The sequence below is a fragment of the Diabrotica undecimpunctata genome, chromosome 5, assembly GCF_040954645.1.
Source record: "Diabrotica undecimpunctata isolate CICGRU chromosome 5, icDiaUnde3, whole genome shotgun sequence".
NCBI classification, from domain to species: domain Eukaryota; kingdom Metazoa; phylum Arthropoda; class Insecta; order Coleoptera; family Chrysomelidae; genus Diabrotica; species Diabrotica undecimpunctata.
Window position 1 is genome coordinate 161,058,613 of NC_092807.1, and position 17,727 is coordinate 161,076,339.

At 32.9% G+C, this 17,727-nt stretch overlaps 1 protein-coding gene across 1 annotated transcript in view; it reads left to right on the forward strand.

Moving 5' to 3' along the window:
• The window catches only part of LOC140442046 (uncharacterized), a 54,648-nt gene extending 48,634 nt beyond the window's left edge, over positions 1-6,014 (forward strand). Inside the window, exon 6 of the mRNA XM_072533092.1 lies at positions 1,126-6,014. Within this exon, the coding sequence (XP_072389193.1) occupies positions 1,126-2,153 (1,028 nt within the window). The 3' untranslated portion in view covers positions 2,154-6,014. The remainder of the gene's footprint in view (positions 1-1,125) is intronic.
• The last annotated feature ends 11,713 nt before the right edge of the window (positions 6,015-17,727 follow it).

A 17,727-nucleotide genomic window follows, 5' to 3' on the forward strand; every position in this document is an offset into this window, starting at 1 on the left:
GCTTTACAATACTACAAAATACATTTGACTTTAACTGACAATATTATTGTTTTGATGTCATTTTTCCAATTATGCAAAAATCAAGCTATGTTGACAAAAGTGAATGCATAGCCAGGGTTTAGTATAATATTTTTTTATTGTTCAAAATAAATAAAAAACCATAAGGGTAATGTTTTTACTAAATATTAATAAAAATGCCATATTAATTAATATGGGAATCTATAAAAACATTCAGAGTATAATTTTGTTTATGGTAATAGACGTAAACTGCAAATTCCATAGGTTGGCCAACTGATATTGGAAGGAGCTCCTATACTACCCATCATATTTGAGATAAGAAAGTTGGTAAATGAAATGACTCTGATTTAGAAGCGATGACTGATCTTTAAACTTTGAGAATAAAATATAATTGGATATGGTATTTTAATTTTGGAAATTTCACTCAGCAGCTTGATTATATTGTTAGCTAGGCCATTTACGTAGGGTAACTTTTTATAAATAACGGGATTCGTCGGTCTACTATCAGGACGAGCAATGTAATAACAGAAATCTCCTTAAAAACATATTCTACCTAATCGTCGCCCATCAGGCCTATTTAGTCTTTGTCTTCTACTCGTTCCAGGAACATGCAAATCAAATATTTAACCGATTGAGTGATTATTATCACAGAGTTAAACAAGTCCTAACCATATCAATACATAGTTTTTTATTTTGGCATTCACAGGTACAATCCCTAAACTTTATCCACATATACATAGCTACTGTTATGGTAGTTTTATAGAATTTTCCTGTCAACTTCATGTATCTTTCGCTTACACCTATCCCAACCTACTTCACTATCTATTTCCATATAAATATGTAATACCAATGCTACTAAACACTTTTATAGAGTTGTTTCGACCTGAAACCATACAATTCTCTTAGATATTTTAGCCAGAATATTCGTTTTCTTCTCAGACTTTATCCCCTTTATTTTTTCTTGAATTTTGAACCACAAAATGTCATATTTTTCTCCAAGTATTAAATGTACAACATATTGCAGTGTTCTTTTAAGTGTATTATCCATTTCTTTAATTTTTTTTCTTTTGGATTGCTTATACCTAAATGAGAAATTTTTTGTTCTAGATAAAACCAAAGGAAACTTAATTGACACTCCACAGGAAGAACCAGTACAGCTGTTTGAAAATCAACACCTTTCATCTGACCAACCTTTCGCTTTACCAGTTAAATCATCTTTAGAAGAAACAACGACAGATAAAAGTGACGAGCAATTTAGGAAGACAACACAAAAGATCGAAGAACAATTTGAAGCTATAAACAATTTTAACAGAACTACAGAAAAAAATGAGAACGTTGAGAAAAGAGAAGAGAAGAAAAAACGAAGGAAAGGAGTGTGGAAGTTGGTTAAGCAACGACCTGTAGATCATTTAGAGGCATCTGAGTCACAAAATTATTTCTCGGTGTTAAATTCTTTTCATGATATTGAAAAAGTTGGTGATCCTGCTTTAAATAACAATGACCAAAAATATGAAAAAACAATTAATAGTTATATGGACTATGTTAATCCTTTCGTTGAACAGGGAGGAAATGTTAGACAATTTGAAAGTACCGTAGATGATAGAATTGCTACAACTGAGCAGCCTGATCCAAAAACCACGACACAAGATATTGAAAAAGAGGAACCAACGGAAACTGTAGATTATACTCTCAGTACAACCTATTCTACCACGAATTCTCAACCAAACTCTGGAGAAGGAGATTTCCTTGATTCAATATACGAAATGTTTGGTATGTCACGTGATACTCAAACACAAGGAGACTCTCTAAACATTACATCTACTGAAGCTAGTACTGAACCGACATTAACCACTTCTCCAAACCCAACTTTTCCTGATGAACTTACAGACGAGCCAGTGCGTTCAACTACCGTAAATGTCACAGAGCCAAATACTGAAACTACTACTTTGCAGGACTTTTTGACCACCTTAAAAATTGAAGAAGCGGTCCAGGACAACAAACTTTTACCTTTTCAGGTAAAACCTTGGAACATGAAAGAAGTTAGAACATCTACGTCAACAGAAGTTTCACACGAAACGGAGATATGCTACAAGGGAAGATGTGTCCGATCACATAATAAAAGAAGAAGACATTAATATTTTTCAATAAAAAGTGAAATATTAGCAGAATATGAGATAATGAAGAGAACTAACAAAAAATATAAAATGTATTACCGCATAGGAAAATCGGAAATTAGAGAAACATGCGTTTCTACAGTCAATTTGACATTATTTGAATGACAAGTATTTAAATCAAAGATAGACTCGGTTTTACAGCGAAGATTAAATAACAAACAAATGTTTAAACTTTATATATATATATATATATATATATATATATATATATATATATATATATATATATATATATATATATATATATATATATATAGTGTGTTCCCCTCAAATGTAACCCCCTTCTGCCCCGCATCAACCACTAGTTTTTTTTAAATAGCAAGGGTGGTGGAGTGGCACGTCATTTGAAAAGTAATTTTCTTTTCTACACGACACTTTATTTTTTTTTTAATTTACTTAATAACTTTGAAGGTAATTTTGGATTTAACTAATTTATTGATTTAATATCAGTAATAACAAGACAAACATAAAATTTTACCATATTAACTAATTAAATGTTATTAGCGCATCTGATATTAAATCCGTAAACTAATTTTCGAAACCACCTGCGTCTATACGAAGCCATTTTAGAGTTGCTTCCTAAGACAGAAAAGATTTATTTTCACGTTCAGAGCGACTGTGAATAGCCGTCTCCGAAGAGCCCTATTAGGGCGAAATTCGTATAAGGCGGATACACAGACACACTGTACGTGAAATCAAATCTTAACTGTCTTTTTCCTTTTAAAATACAATTACTTCATCAATTAAACGAAGATGATCCTGACCGTCGGCTTCAATTTTGTGAAGAATTTAGTGAAATCATAAATAACAACGAACATCTATTGTACAATACGTGTTTTTCCGACGAGTGTACTTTTATGTTAAATGGCGAAGCTAATAGACATAATAGTCGTTATTGAAGTAACAGTAATCCTCATTTATTCATGTTGACACATACCACAAACACCTCAGAAATTAAATGTATGGGTTGGCAATTTAGGGAATCACGTTATTGGACCATTATTTCTTGAAGGAAATCACAACGAAACAACTTATTTAAATTTGTTAGAAGACGATATTGATCTGCTCATCCGCTCATCCGCTCAGAGCGTTAGATTGGCAGAAAGAGTCCAATAGAGTGGCCGGCCAGATCACCGAATCTTTTGCTTTTTCATTTTTTTTTGTGGGAACACCTAAAATCCAAATATACGCCACTCCGCCTGCAGATCTTCCAGAGTTGCGACAAAGAATTCTGACAGAATGCCGATTTTTAACACCGGAGATGTTTGCAAATGTACGAAGAGGCTCTGAAAATACATATACTGTAGTGTTATATGAAGCTCACAGGAGGACATTTCGAACATTTAATTGGTTAATTTGATTAAAATTTTTTGTTTTTTGTTATTACAGATATTCAACAAAAAAATTAATTTAATCCAAAATTATCTTCAAAGTTATTTCGTACATTAAAAAAAAGTATCGTGTAGAGGAAAAAATACCTTTCAAATTATATGTCACTCGACCACACTTGATATTTAAAAAAAACTGGGGGTTGATGCGTGGCAGTAGGGGGTTACATTTGAGGGCATGAATTTCCCATGAAAATTCGTCTCCATTTCAAAACAAATGACGTGTTTTTTTTTATTTTGGAGGACATCTGAGTTTCTGGGGGGTGTCAAATTTTCGTTGGAACACACAATATATGTATAAAGATTTCAGTCTATCCGTTATTAACGGAACCACTGTCATTTAGTTGTTACGCTTTTATTTGCTTCCCTTTGTAGTTAATATAAATTTTATATTTCAGCAGTATTCCTAGCTACAAGCATTAATACTGACAATTTTAAAAGTAAACGCTGCATGAATTACTTGTAAAGTACAAAAAAACTAAAAACATAAACGTATATTTCTAAATTTATGCTTCTTTTTTTGGCTTATTTTCTGTAAACTATTGGTTGCTGTGAATACCAAGAGGGCCTTTTAGAAGAACTAATTAAATAGCATTGAAGATAAATTTCCCGTTTGTCCCCAGAACAGAAGCTTTAATTATCTTAAAATATTAACGTTATAATTTATGCAGATGGTAAAATCTTTACTTAGCTGGATTTTTCTTTGGGATTTGGCCTTTAAAAGTAAATATTTAGAAACCCCTTTTTTAGCCAAATTTTTAGCTCCCTAGTTGGGTCCTGGGGTACCCTATGGCAAAAAATGTGATTTTTTGAAAAAAAAATTCCTCAGCGATCCTTTGCTTTAAAAGATCTGAAAAAATTTACGAACATATGTTTTAATCCCCAACAATATACATTTTAATTTTTCAAAAAAGTTTTATGGTATACAGGTAATTTTTGGCAAACTTCTTAATCATTATTTTTCGTGTGTCTTTTTCGGCCTTTTGAATGGCAGGGTTAGATTTCGCTTATTTTATTTTCGCTCCGGAAAATCCTCAAAATTTAAAAGAACCCATTTTTTAATATTTTTTCCCATGTTTTAAGCACATAACCTCATTTAAATTTGACAAATATCGATTTTTGTTTCTGTCCCCCCTTTATTCGAATGGTGATTATCATTTATGTATTGTCATGAAATTATGGGCATGAAAATATTTAAATGATAATCACAACTTGAATAAAAGGGGAAGAGAAACAAAATCGATTTTTGTTACATTTAAATGAGATTATGTGCTTAAAACATAAAAAAATAAAAAAAAATGGGTTTTATTTCAATTTTAAGGATTTTCCGGACAGAAAATGAAAAATCTAACTTCGCCATTCAAAAGAGCGGAAAAAATATACGAAAAATAATGATTTACAAGTTTACCAAAAATATACCTACAAAACCTAAAATTTTTTGAAAAATTCGAAATTTCGAAAAAAATATTTTTCCTGAACTTAATTTTGATCCAAAAAATCTGAAAAAAATCAGAGGATTTTTGGGTATTAAAATGTATATTAATTATGTTTTTCAGTTTTCTTAAAGCAAAGGATCGCTCAGGAAATTTCTTATTCGAAAAAAAAAACAATTTTTTTGTGATAGAGGACCCCAGGGGCCACCTAGCGAGCTAAAAATTTGGCTAAACGAGTTTCTAAATATGCACTTTCATGTGCCAACCTTAATTTAAAATCCAGTTGAGTGCAGATTTTACCATCTTATCCCGCTACAGGCTTTATATTAGACGTTGGCTGAGAAAACGAAATAAAAAATGAGTAGGGTCCACAAAAGATAGAGCTACGGAGCTACTTTTTGAACACTATGGTTATATTATTATTAATGACAGTTGACAGCTTCTGAAGCACAACGGTGAACCACAACACATCTGCTAAGATCTTAATGACTATGATGATATGATAGTTAACTTTAAAAAATATTGTGACTCACGATTTTTGTATTTTTTTAAGAATAACTAAAAAATAAGTGATGATTGATAATTATAAATTCCTCTGAAACAGATTTATCAACAATTTATTAAGGAATGTTTACTATCAAGCAAACTGTATAACAGCTTGTTATAAGGTAGATGGTTCTACTATCAATGTATTATCAATGTATGATAGAAAATCTTTTGCACGTTAAAGAAGAATTTTCTAACCCTTTTGTACTTTCCAAGTAATCGTATGATACATGCTCAATATTTTGATGACAACGCTTTTCCTTTTAGGATTTAAAATGGAGTTTATGCTGTAAATATGAATGAATGTTATTGTGATATTATTAGACATGAGTGAATAAGGAATGTTTTGTATCATTTATATATTTTATTTGCGATTATTTATTGTATAATTAATTTAATAGTTTAGTTAAACACATAAAATAAGTTAATGTAAATGTAATAAAAAAATAAACACATATATTTGTTTTAATATGACCAAAACTTATAATTTACTTTGAAAACTAATATGCAGACATATCACTTGAGAAACGTATTAATTGAAGTGGGATTTGGAACTTTCGCAATAAATTATTGCTTGTAACCAAATTTGAAGGTCACCAATTCTAAAATTTATAAAAAGGACAAACACGAATTATTTTATTCCATCACAAAGATGAACGGACTAAATTCACCAGCATATTCTTACTTTTTGGTGTGTGAAAGGAACGCTAATAACCTAGATAGTCTTAAGTCCTCCACTCACGTTCCAATGCCGCATACGATTTGGTCGAATGCTACAATACAAACGTAATTTGATCGCGTATTTGCACCATTCGATCAAATCGGCGTGATTTGACGACATACAAACAAGTCAGTCTGCAGTAGTACGACAGAGTTGGTTAAATCGTAAATTTGATCGTGTATATATCATGATAAAAGCCCTAGAAAAAAAGCTGTGGATATTTTCTTTGCTAAATTTCAAGAAGTTAATTAAAGAAGTTAGTTAAAGAAAATTAATAATTTTTGAACATCTTACAAAAGGGAATTAACATTATTAAAGAACTGCAGCAAATCCGGTGCCGGATCGGAGGAAATGTATAAGCCAAAATTATGATTTTTCCAATTGCTATCTTTTTTGGGCGATCAAGATTTACCAAAAACACCTGTCTCTAATACGTCTGATGAGGAAGAGGTAAGTAAATAAAAGAAATATATTTATATAGCTTATATATATATATATATATATATATATATATATATATATATATATATATATATATATATATATATAACCAGCCTTTATATATATATATATATATATATATATATATATATATAAAGGCTGGTTAAATTCTTATATAATTTGCTTGTACCGTACATGAGCAGCTCAGGTGGGATATTGCCAGGACCTGGTGATTTTCTATTGATGAGATCTGATGACCTGAAATTTTCTATTTCATATGATGAAAAAAATCTAATTAAGATGATTATTAACAAAAGATCCAGAGAACAAAAAAATTTACAGTAGACTAACATATGAAAAAGGAAATAAATAAAGCAAATAATAACTGTTGGGAAGAAAAATGTAACGAAATAAAGGCATATTGAAAGTTTCCGTTCAAGGCATACAGGGGAATGAACAAGGAAGTCTAAAGCGCGAATTTATCAGAGAAGAGAAAAACGTAAACCTAACGCCTGAAACTGAAGAGTTGGGAGGATTCTTCACCCGGAATGCCGGTTTTGTAACAGAATCACTATTTGAAGAGCATCGCTCTTAATAGCAGGTTGGATGCATCTTTATTTATTTACCTTAAGGTTTGTTGGCTTTTTTATTGGTTATAAATCTGGTCACAATCCCGTAGTAGGAAAATTGAGCTTAAAAAAATTAACAGAAAATCCATAAAGAAAATTAACATAAACAGCTTAAAACAACCTAACGTTAAACTAAAAGTCACAGAAAAATTAAATGAGAAGAAGAAAAATTCCAAAAAGAAGAATTGGATGACTGACAAAATATTATCAATGAAGGACGACCGCAGATCATTTTAAAACAAAGACCGAACCAAACATCAGCAGATTAACCGACAAATACGAAAAGAGTGTCACAAAGCTAAAGAACAGTGGCTGTTAGACAGGTGTGCAGAAATGGAGGAATTGGAAGAAAAACATGACCAATTTAACATACATAAACTCGTTAAAGAAGCGACAGGTCATACAAAACCTTGCGGTTTTAACAGTATTGTGAAAGACAATAAATTAATTACATATCACAAGGATCTACTTCAACATTGGAGAAACTACACACAGCAACTATACTCAGACAACACTAGAAGAAACTCTGAAAGTGAATATAAAAGTGAACACTCCCCCAAAATATTGAAGTCAGAAGTTGTAAGGGCAATCAAACAGAGCAAATGGGGAAAAGCACCAGACCCAGACGACATATATATAGAGGTTCTAACAATGTTGAATAAAGACAATGTAGACGCCTTGAATGACATTTTTGGGTCCAGTCAAATACCACAGAATTAGCTTAAATCAACCTTTATATCAATCCCAAAAAAGCCAAACGCTATAGTTGCGACCAATTCCGAATGATCAGCTTATTTAGCCAGGTCCTAAAACTCTTCTTAAAGATAATACCAGACAGCGTTCGATTGTGTTAATCATTCAGAATTAATAGGATTGCTCCAGGAACGTTCGATAGATGAGAATGACCTTAAAATGATAAAGAACCTTTATATGAATCAAGTGGCATCTGTGAGAGTAGGACTGTAATCTACATCATATTTCTCAATCGAAAAAGGTGTACGACAGGGTTCTGTTCTGTCACCCCTCCTTTTTAATCTTTACTCTGAAACGATTTTTGAGAGAGCCTTAAGTGACACTGAAGATGGAATCAAAATCAACGGACAGACTATTAGTAATCTTCGCTATGCTGATGATACAGTCATAATAGCTGATAGCCAAGAAGCGCTACAACGACTAATAGATAGAATAAACATTCAAGGAGAACGACTAGGCTTGAAAATTAATATAGACAAGACGAAGGTAATGGTGGTTATCAGAACACGAAATATGCAATTAAATATAAGAGTAAATAATAAGAACATCCAAAAGGTCCCCAAGTTCAGATATCTCGGAAGTTGGATAATTGAAGATCTAGATCCAGACATAGAGATACGTAGCACGATTGAGCAAGCCAGAACAGCATTTACTAATATGAGAACCTTGCTTATCAACAGCAGCCTTAACTTAACGCTTTGATATCGCTTTGTAAAATGTTATATTTACTCCATACTGCTATATGGTGTAGAAACCTGGACCATAAAGGCCAATGTGATGAACCGATTATAGGCCTTTGAAATGTGGATAATTAGACGACTACTTAAAATTCCCTGGACAGATCACACAACAAATGTCGAAGTATTAAATCGAATGAGCAGAGAACGAGAATTGCTGCCAATAATAAAAAGGAGAAAAACTGCTTATCTGGGTCATATATTTCGAAATTCCAAGTACCAGTTCTTAAAGCCTATTATGGAAGGAAAGATAGAAGGAAAACGGGGTATCGGAAGAAAGAAATACTCATGCCTTAAAAACATAAGGGATTGAACAAACCTCGATGCCCATGCACTCTTTAGAGCCACACAAGACCGAGAGGAGTATTGAAACCTTGTAAGTTACAAGAAAAAACCTTAACCTTATGAAACTTGATGTTAATGTCTGTGACAACACTACAGCTGTCCTGGTTAAGTCCCCTTAAAACTCTGACGGTCCTTGAGGCTCCGAAAAAAACGAATGAAGAAGAACGCTGTGGTTCTGGAGACAATCGGTTCCTGGTTATTAATGGGTTGAAGTAGGTGTTTGGTTAAACTAATCCTAATATTAATCGTTATCCTAATCGGGTGAAATCTACAAAAAATAACATTTAGAGAAAGATCAAGGTACCCAAAGATGACTGTCAACACATACTCTTACATCGAATTACCACAATAAACAAACATTTTATTTTATCAGCTGACTGTCATCCTGTCTATTTATTGCGTCTGCGCATTTAAAGAATATCTAGTAAATTAGGCATGAAAGTTTTTATACCGAGTAGGTATACAAAAAAATCAGAAAAAACCTAATTAGGTGTCCGATAAATTTACGATCTAAGCTCAAGGCCACATGATACATATGAGAAAATTCGGATTTTACACTGTTAATATTTCAAAAGAAAATGAAAATATCAATTAAATGATAGGCCTATAAAACTAAATGATTTAATTGCTCACCTGGGTTTTAAATAATCATTTCGGCAGATTTGGAAGCCGGGTTTAAATATTCATTTCGGCAGATTTGAAAACCGGGTTTTTCAATCAAGAATCTTTATCATATTATGTTGTTCCAATTCCTCCCTTGATGTTCGGGGAAAATATTAAATCCAATCCCAGATTTTCTACCCGATTTTAAGACAAAAAAAAATGCCGGTTAAGGCTTGGAGAAATACACCTCTCTGTGTGAGTTGTTGGCCAAAACTGACTTTAGCCGAGCGACTCTTGACCACTTTAGTTGATTACACTTGCGCATCGTATCGTCTATTGCCCATAAACGTTTCATAAACAGGATTCTGAGGGGTTTTAGGATTTTAATAATAAATTATATTAATTAATTATATGTTAGCAGTTGTGACTGCTACAGTATGCCAGAATTGTCGCCAACATCCACTAATTGGATAGGGCACCATAAGAAGAAGAATAAATCTTTACATTTTTTTCATCTAAACTATACTGTTTGAGTGTTGATTTAAATTCAATATTTAATTTTTTACGTAATAATGCTAATGGTTTTCAGAATTACGAGTAACAATCAAACTACTATATCGTTCGAAGTTCAAATGCCCATCCCATACCTATTTTTCTAGTTATTATTTAAATTAAAAACATTAATTAAATGATGTTTAATTATAAGATATTAAACACATTTTCATTGCTTTTTTTAATAGGAAAATCGTAAGAAGTGCAAAAAGGAATTTCCGCAAAATAAATAAGTTCTCATTTACATTACTAATTGCATAATAAATCACCTACAATGCTAGCAACTTACCGTGTCCGGATCAATTATTCATATCTTATACTGCCAATGTTTCGCTGCTTGAATGGTCCTGTCATTTACTACCATAGTCAAAGTTTCAAGAATCATCAATCATCCTTGATCCTTCTTTTTTCGGTTCTAATCTAAGTTTCTCTAATAATCTTAGAGAAGCAGTACCTTAGGAATGTTTACTTTATCCCAGTTCCTTCTTGCCTTATATTTTCCCTTTGATTATTAGTTTTAAAAGCTATTGTCCTGTTGTCCTGGGCATTTGGGCCTGAGGGACCCATCGCCGGCTCTTCGGACTTCTTCCTATCCCCGGAATTGGATCGGGTATTCACCATCTTTGGTTTGTCGCTGGTAGAAAGGTTAAATACTACCGCTGTTATAAATAACAGTTCCAGTGACAAATATCTGTTATAGGTAACGGTTCCAAGGAACAGTTACAAAGTAACAGAGCAAAAATGGAAAACAGATAGGTAAAAATGATCTAAGTATTCCTTGACTTACGGAAGGAATAACTTAGTAAACAAGTAAATTAAATGGTATAAAAATATAATGCAAAGACAAATGTTTCTAAGTGTTTCTTGACTTACGGAAAAAACAACTTAGGACAGAAATATAGATAAATGAAATATGTAAATGTGAGAGTAAAATATGGAAATATTTCTAAGTGTTTCTTGACTTACGGAAGAAACGACTTATAATAGAAAATAAGAAAAATCAAATATAGAAAAGATGTGAAAATATTGCTAAGTGTTTCTTGACTTACGGAAGAAACAACTTAGCATAAAATAGAAAATGAAAGAAACAAATGTGTTAAGTATTTTCTTAACTTAAGAAAGAAACTATCTTAGATAAAATATCGGAAATAATAATGCAACAATGATTATCAAAATATTTCTAAGAGTTCTTTGACTTACCGGAAAGAACTACTTAGACAAAGTACAAATCAAAATATAAAATAGAAAAAGCAAGATAAATATTTCTTAGTGTTCTTAACTTACGGAACAACAACTTATACACAAAATACAAGAAAAATAAACAATCAGTACATGAACAAATATAAATCAATGTAATATCCTAACCTGAAAGGGTCTGAATATACAATAATGCTAAAATAAAAAGGTATACAGAAAATCAGAAATAAAACAATAACTTAGTTGGAACAATAATAGCACCGACTAGGTCTACAGTAGAAGAGGCAAGCTCGACTGATCGATGAGAGAAAATCTACCTGCTTTTATGTAAAACAAATCCTTTGTTTTACGTAGCGAAAGTGGAATTTCCCTGCATCGAATCAATTAGAAATTTGGATTTGGCCAAACTTGGAATTCCCAAGTATTTTGACCGATATCCAAATTCCTTGATGCGTCCGGCACGGCTGTCAGCTCCCGGCTGACACGCCTCCGGAGGACAGTCCACTGTTTCTTATGACATGGCAAAAGTAAGGAAATCAACTCTTTTTCTTAATTAAGCCTTTGAAAAACATACTCATTGCCAACATGATCCTATTTCTCGTAGCATTACCACCCGGGGTGAGCAGTGGCTGACTGCACAACTATATTTATTGTCAAACGGCCATCCATTACAGCTGGGTCGATGGGTACTCCCATTGTTCTTAAATCCGACCAAATATTATCTTTCCGCCGCATTCTTGGGCGTCTTATGGATCTTCTTCCTGTCTACTTCTAGATTGTTCACATACTTTAACATTCTCCTTAACCTTCACTTTGTTTTTCATCGATCCTGCTTTTTTTAAGCTTTTATTATGACTATATCTTAATAATTGTTTTCATTCGGTCGTTCATCTACAATCCTCTTTCACATTTTTATGTTCACTAGACCATTTATTGTGTCCAATAACTTTTCAATTGCCACTGTAGCATTTCTCTTTGGATGGCTGCTCTTCAGTAGATTATTGAATAATATTATTAGGTGCCACGATTTTATTAATTCCTGAATTTCTTCTACAACAATGAACTCACATTTTTATTCCCTCTTCATTCTGAAAGTAAAACCTAGAAAAAAATATACTCAAAGGAGCCTTAAAATGTATTTTTTTATATATTTATTTAGTCTGTCATAAAATTAACAAAATCTTTCTCAATTGCCTTTTGTAATTTGTCAACGATCAAGATAGACTGATCGTTGCAATACCAGCCCGTTCTCCCAGTGCGACAGAGAAAACTTAGCAAAGCAGTCCCTTCATCTCTCTCTAATTTGCTAGGTTTATCGACCACGTGACCTAAATGACCAATGAGAAAGGTCACAAGGTCGATAAACCCGGTCCATTAAAAAGAGATGTAGGACTGCTTTGTGTCAGTTTTCTCCGTCGCACTGAGAGAACGTCACTGTATTGCGACAGTCAGTCTATCTTGTATTATATGTCTACGCACATCGCATAACAAATACATAACCTCAAGAACTTCATCAAAATCAGACGACGATAACGACCAATCACAGCAAATGTAGGTTGCTGACTCTATCAATAAGATTTATCCAAATGGCATTCTAAAACTTTATGTAGTATGTAAGTTCCAACTATGCGAGGCTTTTACCCTTATCGTAGTTAAAGTTCATAGATGCATAAATAATTCAATGAAAATGCTTTTATCTCTTACAAAAATAAAAAATATTAGAACTAGTCAGATTCTCTGAGAAAACGATCGCATTATGAAATATTGGAGAACTTTGCTTTAAGCTTTGATTATCTTAAAAGTTTATCCTCATCAGCAATGCAAGAATGTTTATTTAGTCCTTCGAACTTTTACCAATCTTCAAACCATGCTCTTTTTCTTGGACATTAACCTCCTACTCGAAAAACGAATCATACTTAGCGCTACTATCGTGAATGAAATAATCTACATCGGATTCCAAAAAGTAGTGTTCTTTGAAGTTCTTATTTTTATTTAGCAAAAAAGTATGTTTTAAATTTCTGTTTCAGACGTTTTTGTCTTACCAAAGCTCGTGTTGCCTTTTCTGCTTCTTTTTTTTTCAAGCACGTTTAAGTAAGTATTGGGGCGATCACCTCAATTCTTTTTTAATCCCTTTATTAATCCTTTTAAATACGCTTTTTTCTACGCTTTTTTCTAATTTTTGTTTTATGTAGGTGAAGTATATCTTTGGTAGTTAATATTGGAGTTTAAGAAGGAAAATCATCTCCCCTTGTAAATGGTGTAATTTCATGTTAGGACGTTTGTAATACATCGTAGTCTGCTTCGAGGACAATTAAACCTGAAGTGGACGGTTGAACATGAAAAATACGTTCTGAAACAGAAGACAAATCTTCTGATTTTCGTCAATAATAAATATTAACTGTCAATCAACAACACATAGCTCTTCATCCGGTGGTTGATCTGTAATCTTAAATGCTAGAAAATCAACCTCAAAGAAAATACTTGTGTTGGAGAAATAAATCTCAGTATCTCAAGGCTTGAGCTGTTTGACCTTGCTCTGCTACTACTTTCTTGGCGACTTCTATTTTTCTCAGTTGGAGCAACATGTTTTGAGAGAATATTTTCCATCGTTTGAACCCTCCTCTTGACAATATTAAAAATCTGATTTGGACCAAAGCTAAATTTCTTTATAAGTTTTTAAATTAGCACAATATTGAGAAAGTTGATCCTGGTAAAACTCCTTTGTTTTGGCAATACTTGTTTTTCGGGGAACATGAAGAGCTAGCCTGTTTCTTTTAATAACATTTCGAGTAAAATTTTTTCCTGTTAGCTCTGTCTAAGAGAGTAACTTATAGGGAATATTGTTTTCCCGAAAATCCCGGGAATAAGTAAGGCTGAAAAATTACTTGTTAAGATCAATATAATGGCGTAATATTTCAGCTTTGTGATATATTAAGAATGTTGCTCGAAAAGGTTTGAGGTTTTCCGGGCCTCCTTTTTTGAATCGGTCTCTCAGAGTCGACTTATGAAACCTATTTCTTTAGCCGCCTGTCTAATGGATATATCTCTTGCAAGTTACGCACAAGCCTCAACTAGTTTGTCTTTCGTCAACGCTATATAGGTACTAATGTTCTCTTTTATCCAGTCTTAACTTCTTCTTCTTTCAGTACCCTGTCCGATTGTCGAACGTTGGCGATCATATTGGCAATAATAACTTTGTTTACGGCGGCTCTAAATAAATTAATAAATTAGCGGTGGTCTCTTGATACCATTCTCGGAGATTTCGGAGCTAAGATGTTCTTCGTCGGCCTGGGCCTCTCCGTCCGGCGACCTTACCCTGTATTATGAGGTGTATACGGTTATACCTCTCTGGATGTCTCATTACATGACCGAAATATTGTAACTTTCGAATTTTTATCGTTTTTGTTATTTCTGTGCTCTTTTTATTCGATGTAAAACTATTTCATTTCTTATTTGATCAACCCAACTTATCCGCAATACTCGTCGATAAATCCACATCTCAAAGGCCTCTAATTTTTTCATTAATGTCTCTGTAAGGGTCCAGCTCTCCATACCATACAGCAATGTGGAGAATATGTAGCGGCGTATTAATCGGACTTTAAGGTTTAACGTAATATCTCTATTAATTAGAATTTTCTTTAATTTATAGAAGGCGGCTCTGGCTTTTTCAATGCGTATTCTTATTTCTTTATTTATATCCCAGTTATCGGTAACGTTTGCACCCAAGTAGGTTATATTGTGGACTCTTTCTAACTCTATTCCATACGCTCTGATGTTGGTTGGTTGTAACTCCGTTTTGCTAACAACCATAAGTTTTGTCTTAGAAGTATTAAGTTTTAGCCCATATTCATTACATGCTTCGGTTACCCTGTTTATAAGTCGTTGCAGGTCTTCTTCATTGGAGGCAATAAGTACCATGTCGTCTGCATATCTGAGATTGTTGACATTAATTACGTTAATTTTAATGCCTGTATCTTCAACTAAGGCTTCTTTGAAAATAAGTTCGGAGTAGATATTAAAAAGTAGAGGCGATAGAATACATCCTTGCCTCACTCCACGTCGTATTTCCACTGCTTCCGTCGTGTTGTGCCCAGCTCGTATGTTTGCACATTGATTCCAATACAAATTGTCAAAGGCCTTTTCGAAGTCGATAAAACACATATATACTAGTTGTTCTATATCCCTACATCTTTGAACCATAGTTGTACTTCTATTTTGTTGTAAATTCTCGAGTGTAGTATTCTTAGGAACATTTTCAGTACATGACTCATCAGACTGATAGTGCGATCATCGCCACACTGTTTGGCATTTATTTTTTTTCGGTTTCTTTACAAATGTTGACAGTATCCAGTCTGTTGGTATATGTCCTGTTTCGTATATTTTGTTAAAGAGGCTTAGAAGAGAATGTTTGCCTTTATCGTCAAGCAGTTTGATTATTTCGCTTGGAATTTCATCTAGACCGGTTGCTTTTCTATTCTTTGATAGCTTTATAGCTCTGTACATTTCATCGAGTGTTATGTTTGGACCAGTCGATATGTTTTTGATTTGAATTTCTGTTCTATCGTCATCAAACAGCTCCTTAATATATTCTTTCCACCTCTCTAATCTGTCTTGTTCATTGACTATAATATTTCCTTGTTTATCAAGTAAACTACTTGCAGTTGATCTATATGTTCCAGTTATTTCTTTTACCTTTTTGTACATATTAAACGTGTCATTCTTTTTCTGCAGTTCTTCTATTTCAAGACATTTGTTGCTGTACCATTTTTCCCTTGCATCCCGGATTTTACTTCTGATTTCTTTATGAATTTTATTATATTCTTTTGTGTTTATATTTTTCTGTTTTCGCCTGTTTTACATTAGTCCCAATATTTCATCAGTCATCCATTGTTGTTTGCGATTATTAATAGTTTTATACTTTTTAGTTGTTTTTTGCATAATGCTTTTGACATGATTCCAGTGGTCTTCGACGTTATGGGTTTCTTTCGATTTTTCAAACTTTCTTTATATCTCTTGTGTAATTTCATGACTATTATTTTAAATACAGTCAGTGTTTATTCGGTTAGTCGGTTGTTGGCGTTTTACTATTTTAAGTTTGAGTTTTATGTCACTGATTAATAAGTTATGATCTGAGGGGACATCGGCTCCAGGTAGTTATTTTGATTGAATTTCGGTACCTCTCATTAATTGTTATATAATCGATCTGATTTCTTATGATCTTTTCTTTAGAATCTGCTGGTGACTTCCAAGTATATAAACGACGCTTGGGTAGTTTGAAGAATGTATCTTTGAATCTTTGTCACACAAAGATTTTTCTCTACGCAGAATTCTACAAAACGGTCTCCTTTGTCATCAAGTTGTCCAAGTCCAAAATTCCCTACAATGTTTCTTGTCTACCTTTTCCTACTTTGGCATTGAAGTCCCCCATTATTATAGTAATGTCTTTGTTTTTCAGCTAATTCATTACCTTCTTTATACCATCATAAAAATTCTCTATGTCATCTTCACTACTGCTGGCTGTGGGAGCATAAACTTGGACCAGATTTATATCTACTGGTTTTGAGTTTAATTGCATCACGATGACTCTGTCCGCAATGTAACTTAGAGATTTCTTTATGTACAATGAATGTTCTATGTTTTATTTATCAGTCCCTGGCCACCGCATTTCGCTTATCCCAAGAACTGGTATATTGAGCCTTATCATCTCACGTATGGTGTTTTGTATCTTACCAGGCTCGTAGAGACTTCTCACATTCCATGTGCCAGTCTTAACAGTATCTCATTAATATTTGCCTTAATAAATTTCTCGGCTCTACAAGATTTTATGACACACTGAACCAAAAAGCTCATGCGTGGCTTACCCCTTGCGAGCCTTTACCCGCATCGACTCTATTATACAGTTAAACCTACAATTTTTATAAATTCTACAGTATCTAAAAATATATAATAAGAATCCAAAAAAGGCAATTTTGATTTGGATATATATATATATATATATATATATATATATATATATATATATATATATATATATATATATATAGCTGGTTGGTTTCACATAGAGCTTTTAATGGATTTTTATCGTTTCCAATACTGTTTTCTGAATATAACTAAACACATAAACTGTGTATTTAAAGTAATTATAATAATTGTGGTCATTATATACTCCTATAAATAAACGTCGAGATCA